General features: G+C 43.6%; 1 protein-coding gene across 1 annotated transcript; it reads left to right on the top strand.

Annotated features, from left to right (window-relative positions):
• Positions 1 to 551: 551 nt before the first annotated feature.
• STX5 (syntaxin 5) lies at positions 552 to 7098 on the top strand (the record flags this gene model as incomplete). Its single annotated transcript, XM_041424554.1, has 5 exons — positions 552 to 669; positions 4293 to 4349; positions 5894 to 5969; positions 6733 to 6833; positions 6946 to 7098. Coding segments are annotated over exons 1-5 (498 nt in total), but the record flags the coding sequence as incomplete, so codon positions are not given.
• Between the last annotated feature and the right edge of the window lie 4 nt (positions 7099 to 7102).

Consider the following 7102-nt stretch of genomic DNA (forward strand, 5'->3'; position numbering starts at 1 on the left):
GTTCTCAGGGGCGTGGCCATCCATGTGGGTGGGGGTTGCTGTCGGGGCGGGGCCGGCGCTGTGGGCGGGGTTTATTGCCCTGGGCGGGACCAACGCTGTAGGCGGACTTTGCTGCCGGGGGCGTGGCCAGTGGCGTGGGCGGGATCTGATGCCAGGGGCGTGGCCCCGTCGTTCCGGTGTTCCCGGTACCGGGCTCGGAGCTTCGATTCCCGCTACGGTTTGGGGGCGGGGCCTCCTTCCCAGACCACTTCCGGGGGGCGTGGCCGCTCCGTTCCCGCCATTCCCGGCGGCCGGACTCGTTAACGTGGGCGTGGCCTGTTGTTCTGGGCGTGGCCTATCCCCGTTCTCTCCCGGAAGTCCCGGCCTTTCTCTTCCGGTTCCGACCGCACTTCCGGCGGAATAGACGTGGCAGTGACGTCAGCGCGTCCGGAGGCTCCCGGTGGCGGCGTCGGGCCCGGCCGAGCCCGCGGTGAGGGGCGGGGGGGGGGCGGGGACCCCCGGAGAGCCCGGGGCTGGGGGCTGCCGGTGCCCCCCGGTGCCCCCCGCCCTCCCCAGGACATGGGCAGCCTGAACCGGCAGATCGCGCAGCTGCAGCGGCTGCGGGCGCGGGCGGCGCCGGCGGGGCGGCACCTGCAGAGCCACTCGGGGGGCGTGCTGCTGTCCCTGCAGGTGGGGCCGCCTTTTGGGGAGGGGGCTCCGGGACCCCCGCCCGCCGCCCGGGGCTGACCGCGCCCCCCCCTCCCCGCAGTCCAAGCTGGCCTCGATGTCCAACGAGTTCAAATCCGTGCTGGAGGTGCGGACGGAGGTGAGCGCGCGCCGCCCGCCGCCGCTGCTTTTTTGTCTCCTTTTTCCTCTTTTTTCTCCTTTTTTTGTGCTTTTTTTGGCCTTTTCCTCCTTTTCTTCTTCTTTTTCCTCCTTTTCTTCTTCTTTTTCCTCCTTTTCTTCTTCTTTTTCCTCATTTTCCTCCTTTTTTTGGCCTTTTTTTGTCCTTTTCCTCCTTTTCTTCTTCTTTTTCCTCATTTTCCTCCTTTTTTTGGCCTTTTTTTGTCCTTTTCCTCCTTTTCTTCTTCTTTTTCCTCATTTTCCTCCTTTTTTTGGCCTTTTTTTGTCCTTTTCCTCCTTTTCTTCTTCTTTTTCCTCATTTTCCTCCTTTTTTTGGCCTTTTTTTGTCCTTTTCCTGCTTTTCTTCTTCTTTTTCCTCATTTTCCTCCTTTTTTTGGCCTTTTTTGTGCTTTTCCTCCTTTTCTTCTTCTTTTTTCTCCTTTTTTCCTCATTTCTCTCCTTTTTTTGCCCTTTTTTCCTCCTTTTCCTCCTTTTCTTCTTCTTTTTCCTCATTTTCCTCCTTTTTTTGGCCTTTTTTTGTCCTTTTCCTGCTTTTCTTCTTCTTTTTCCTCATTTTCCTCCTTTTTTTGGCCTTTTTTTGTCCTTTTCCTGCTTTTCTTCTTCTTTTTCCTCATTTTCCTCCTTTTTTTGGCCTTTTTTTGTCCTTTTCCTGCTTTTCTTCTTCTTTTTCCTCATTTTCCTCCTTTTTTTGGCCTTTTTTTGTCCTTTTCCTGCTTTTCTTCTTCTTTTTCCTCATTTTCCTCCTTTTTTTGGCCTTTTTTTGTCCTTTTCCTGCTTTTCTTCTTCTTTTTCCTCATTTTCCTCCTTTTTTTGGCCTTTTTTTGTCCTTTTCCTGCTTTTCTTCTTCTTTTTCCTCATTTTCCTCCTTTTTTTGGCCTTTTTTTGTCCTTTTCCTGCTTTTCTTCTTCTTTTTCCTCATTTTCCTCCTTTTTTTGGCCTTTTTTTGTCCTTTTCCTGCTTTTCTTCTTCTTTTTCCTCATTTTCCTCCTTTTTTTGGCCTTTTTTTGTCCTTTTCCTGCTTTTCTTCTTCTTTTTCCTCATTTTCCTCCTTTTTTTGGCCTTTTTTTGTCCTTTTCCTGCTTTTCTTCTTCTTTTTCCTCATTTTCCTCCTTTTTTTGGCCTTTTTTTGTCCTTTTCCTGCTTTTCTTCTTCTTTTTCCTCATTTTCCTCCTTTTTTTGGCCTTTTTTTGTCCTTTTCCTGCTTTTCTTCTTCTTTTTCCTCATTTTCCTCCTTTTTTTGGCCTTTTTTTGTCCTTTTCCTGCTTTTCTTCTTCTTTTTCCTCATTTTCCTCCTTTTTTTGGCCTTTTTTTGTCCTTTTCCTGCTTTTCTTCTTCTTTTTCCTCATTTTCCTCCTTTTTTTGGCCTTTTTTTGTCCTTTTCCTGCTTTTCTTCTTCTTTTTCCTCATTTTCCTCCTTTTTTTGGCCTTTTTTTGTCCTTTTCCTGCTTTTCTTCTTCTTTTTCCTCATTTTCCTCCTTTTTTTGGCCTTTTTTTGTCCTTTTCCTGCTTTTCTTCTTCTTTTTCCTCATTTTCCTCCTTTTTTTGGCCTTTTTTTGTCCTTTTCCTGCTTTTCTTCTTCTTTTTCCTCATTTTCCTCCTTTTTTTGGCCTTTTTTTGTCCTTTTCCTGCTTTTCTTCTTCTTTTTCCTCATTTTCCTCCTTTTTTTGGCCTTTTTTTGTCCTTTTCCTGCTTTTCTTCTTCTTTTTCCTCATTTTCCTCCTTTTTTTGGCCTTTTTTTGTCCTTTTCCTGCTTTTCTTCTTCTTTTTCCTCATTTTCCTCCTTTTTTTGGCCTTTTTTTGTCCTTTTCCTGCTTTTCTTCTTCTTTTTCCTCATTTTCCTCCTTTTTTTGGCCTTTTTTTGTCCTTTTCCTGCTTTTCTTCTTCTTTTTCCTCATTTTCCTCCTTTTTTTGGCCTTTTTTTGTCCTTTTCCTGCTTTTCTTCTTCTTTTTCCTCATTTTCCTCCTTTTTTTGGCCTTTTTTTGTCCTTTTCCTGCTTTTCTTCTTCTTTTTCCTCATTTTCCTCCTTTTTTTGGCCTTTTTTTGTCCTTTTCCTGCTTTTCTTCTTCTTTTTCCTCATTTTCCTCCTTTTTTTGGCCTTTTTTTGTCCTTTTCCTGCTTTTCTTCTTCTTTTTCCTCATTTTCCTCCTTTTTTTGGCCTTTTTTTGTCCTTTTCCTGCTTTTCTTCTTCTTTTTCCTCATTTTCCTCCTTTTTTTGGCCTTTTTTTGTCCTTTTCCTGCTTTTCTTCTTCTTTTTCCTCATTTTCCTCCTTTTTTTGGCCTTTTTTTGTCCTTTTCCTGCTTTTCTTCTTCTTTTTCCTCATTTTCCTCCTTTTTTTGGCCTTTTTTTGTCCTTTTCCTGCTTTTCTTCTTCTTTTTCCTCATTTTCCTCCTTTTTTTGGCCTTTTTTTGTCCTTTTCCTGCTTTTCTTCTTCTTTTTCCTCATTTTCCTCCTTTTTTTGGCCTTTTTTTGTCCTTTTCCTGCTTTTCTTCTTCTTTTTCCTCATTTTCCTCCTTTTTTTGGCCTTTTTTTGTCCTTTTCCTGCTTTTCTTCTTCTTTTTCCTCATTTTCCTCCTTTTTTTGGCCTTTTTTTGTCCTTTTCCTGCTTTTCTTCTTCTTTTTCCTCATTTTCCTCCTTTTTTTGGCCTTTTTTTGTCCTTTTCCTGCTTTTCTTCTTCTTTTTCCTCATTTTCCTCCTTTTTTTGGCCTTTTTTTGTCCTTTTCCTGCTTTTCTTCTTCTTTTTCCTCATTTTCCTCCTTTTTTTGGCCTTTTTTTGTCCTTTTCCTGCTTTTCTTCTTCTTTTTCCTCATTTTCCTCCTTTTTTTGGCCTTTTTTTGTCCTTTTCCTGCTTTTCTTCTTCTTTTTCCTCATTTTCCTCCTTTTTTTGGCCTTTTTTTGTCCTTTTCCTGCTTTTCTTCTTCTTTTTCCTCATTTTCCTCCTTTTTTTGGCCTTTTTTTGTCCTTTTCCTGCTTTTCTTCTTCTTTTTCCTCATTTTCCTCCTTTTTTTGGCCTTTTTTTGTCCTTTTCCTGCTTTTCTTCTTCTTTTTCCTCATTTTCCTCCTTTTTTTGGCCTTTTTTTGTCCTTTTCCTGCTTTTCTTCTTCTTTTTCCTCATTTTCCTCCTTTTTTTGGCCTTTTTTTGTCCTTTTCCTGCTTTTCTTCTTCTTTTTCCTCATTTTCCTCCTTTTTTTGGCCTTTTTTTGTCCTTTTCCTGCTTTTCTTCTTCTTTTTCCTCATTTTCCTCCTTTTTTTGGCCTTTTTTTGTCCTTTTCCTGCTTTTCTTCTTCTTTTTCCTCATTTTCCTCCTTTTTTTGGCCTTTTTTTGTCCTTTTCCTGCTTTTCTTCTTCTTTTTCCTCATTTTCCTCCTTTTTTTGGCCTTTTTTTGTCCTTTTCCTGCTTTTCTTCTTCTTTTTCCTCAGGGGCTGACCGCGCCCCCCCCTCCCCGCAGTCCAAGCTGGCCTCGATGTCCAACGAGTTCAAATCCGTGCTGGAGGTGCGGACGGAGGTGAGCGCGCGCCGCCCGCCGCTGCTGCTTTTGCCTCTCCTTTTTCTCCTTTTTTTGGCCTTTTTTTGGCCTTTTTCCTCCTTTTTTTGTCTCCTTTTGCCTCCTTTGCCTCCTTTTTCTCCTTTTTTTGTGCTTTTTTTGGGCTTTTCCTCCTTTTCTTCTTCTTTTTCCTCATTTTCCTCCTTTTTTTGGCCTTTTTTTGGGCTTTTCTTCCTTTTCTTCTTCTTTTTCCTCCTTTTTTTGTCTCCGTTTTCCTCATTTCTCTCCTTTTTTTGTCCTTTTTTTGTGCTTTTCCTCCTTTTCTTCTTTTTTCTTCTTTTTGCCTCCTTTTTCTCTCCTTTTTTTGTGCTTTTTTTGTCCTTTTCCTCCTTTTCTTCTTCTTTTTTCTCCTTTTTTCCTCATTTCTCTCCTTTTTTTGGCCTTTTTTTCTCCTTTTCCTCCTTTTCTTCTTCTTTTTTCTCCTTTTTTCCTCATTTCTCTCCTTTTTTTGTCCTTTTTTTGTGCTTTTCCTCCTTTTCTTCTTTTTTCTTCTTTTTTCCTCATTTTCCTCCTTTTTTTGGCCTTTTTTGAGCTTTTTTTGTCCTTTTCCTCCTTTTTTTCTTGTTTTTCGTCCTTTTTTTGTCTCCTTTTTCCTCATTTTCCTCCTTTTTTTGGCCTTTTTTGAGCTTTTTTTGTCCTTTTCCTCCTTTTTTTCTTGTTTTTCCTCCTTTTTTTGTCTCCTTTTTCCTCATTTTTTTGGCCTTGTTTTGTCCTTTTCCTCCTTTTCTTCTTCTTTTTTCTCCTTTTTTCCTCATTTCTCTCCTTTTTCACTCCTTTTTTTGTGCTTTTTTTGTCCTTTTCCTCCTTTTCTTCTTTTTTCTCCTTTTTCCTCATTTCTCTCCTTTTTTTGTCGTTTTTCTCCTTTTCTTCTTCTTTTTTCTCGTTTTTTCCTCATTTCTCTCCTTTTTTTGTCCTTTTTTTGTCCTTTTCCTCCTTTTCTTCTTCTTTTTCCTCCTTTTTTTGTCTCCTTTTGCCTCATTTGCCTCCTTTTTCTCTCCTTTTTTTGTGCTTTTTTTGTCCTTTTCCTCCTTTTCTTCTTCTTTTTCCTCCTTTTTTTGTCCTTTTTTTCTCCTTTTCCTCCTTCTTCTTTTTTCTCCTTTTTTTGTCTCCTTTTGCCTCTTTTGCCTCCTTTTTCTCTCCTTTTTTTGTGCTTTTTTTGTCCTTTTCCTCCTTTTCTTCTTTTTTCTCCTTTTTCTCCTTTTTTCTCTTTTCTTCTTTTTTCCCCTTTCTTCTTCAATTTTCCTCCCCATTTTTCCTCCTCTCCCCACATTTCCCCCCTTTTCTTTCCTCTTTCTCCCCCCAATTTTCTCTCCGTTTTTCTCCTTTCTTCTTTTTTCCCCTTTCTTCTTCAATTTTCCTCCCCATTTTTCCTCCTCTCCCCACATTTCCCCCCTTTTCTTTCCTCTTTCTCCCCCCAATTTTCTCTCTATTTTCCCCCCCTATTTTCCCCTCCCTTTTCTCCCCATTTTTCCCAATTTTTCCCAATTTTTCCCATTTTTCCGGGGAACCTGAAGCAGCAGCGCAGCCGTCGGGAACATTTCTCCCGGGCCCCCATCTCTGCCCTGGCTGCCAACAACCTCAGTGAGCTGGGAATTCCGGGAATTCCGGGAATTCCGGGCGGGAAAAGGGGATTTTGGGGGGGATTCTGGGAAATTCCAGCTGGGAAATGGGGATTTGGGGGGGGGATTTTGGGGAATTTTGGGTGGGAAATGGGGATTTTGGGTGGGAAAATGGGATTTTGTGGGGATTCTGGGTGGGAAAAGGGGATTTTGGGAAATTCCAGGTGGGAAAAGGGAATGTTGGTTGAATTCAGGTGGGAAAAGGGAATTTGGGGGGAATTGTGGGTGGGAAAAGGGGATTTTGGGTGGGAAATGGGGATTTTGGGGCAATTCCAGGTGAGAAAAAAGGAATTTTGGGGGAATTTTGGGGGAATTTTGGGAAATTCCAGGTGGGAATTTGGAATTTTGGTTGAATTCAGATGGGAAAAGGGAATTTGGGGGAATTCTGGATGGGAAGACGGGATTTTGGGTGGGAAAGGGGATTTTGGGGGGATTTTTGGGGAATTTTGGAGGAATTCAGGTGGGAATTTGGAGTTTTGGGGGGATTTTGGTAGAATTCACGGTGTGAGTTTGGAATTTTGGTAGCATTCAGGTGGGAATTGGGAACTTTGGGGCAGTTCAGGATTTTGGGGGCTCAGGATTTTGGGGGCCCAGGATTTTGGGGGAGCCCAGCTGTGAGTTCAGGATTTTGGGGGATTTAGGAAGAGCCCAGCCATGGGATTTTGGGGCTCAGGATTTTGGGGGGCTCAGGATTTTGGGGGCTCAGGATTTGGGGGGCCCCCCAGGCAGCCCCGCCGTGCTCCAGGCCGAGCCGCAGCGCCCGGGCGCCGTGGCCATCGACATGGACAGCAGGACCAGCCAGCAGCTGCAGCTGCTGGATGAGCAGGTTTGCACCCCAAAAAACCCCCCCGAACACCCAGGGATTTTGGGATTTTGGGGATTTTTGGGATTTTTTTTGGGGTTTTGGGGCAGCCCCAGCAGCCTGGGCCTGCCCCCAGGACTCGTACATCCAGAGCCGGGCCGACACCATGCAGAACATCGAGTCCACCATCGTGGAGCTGGGCTCCATCTTCCAGCAGCTGGCACACATGGTCAAGGAGCAGGAGGAGACCATCCAGAGGTGCCGCGGAGCCCCCCGAGCCCCCTCCCTGAGCC

This window comes from Onychostruthus taczanowskii, unplaced genomic scaffold (assembly GCF_017590055.1).
Source record: "Onychostruthus taczanowskii isolate IOZ18803 unplaced genomic scaffold, ASM1759005v1 scaffold824, whole genome shotgun sequence".
NCBI classification, from domain to species: Eukaryota; Metazoa; Chordata; class Aves; order Passeriformes; family Passeridae; genus Onychostruthus; species Onychostruthus taczanowskii.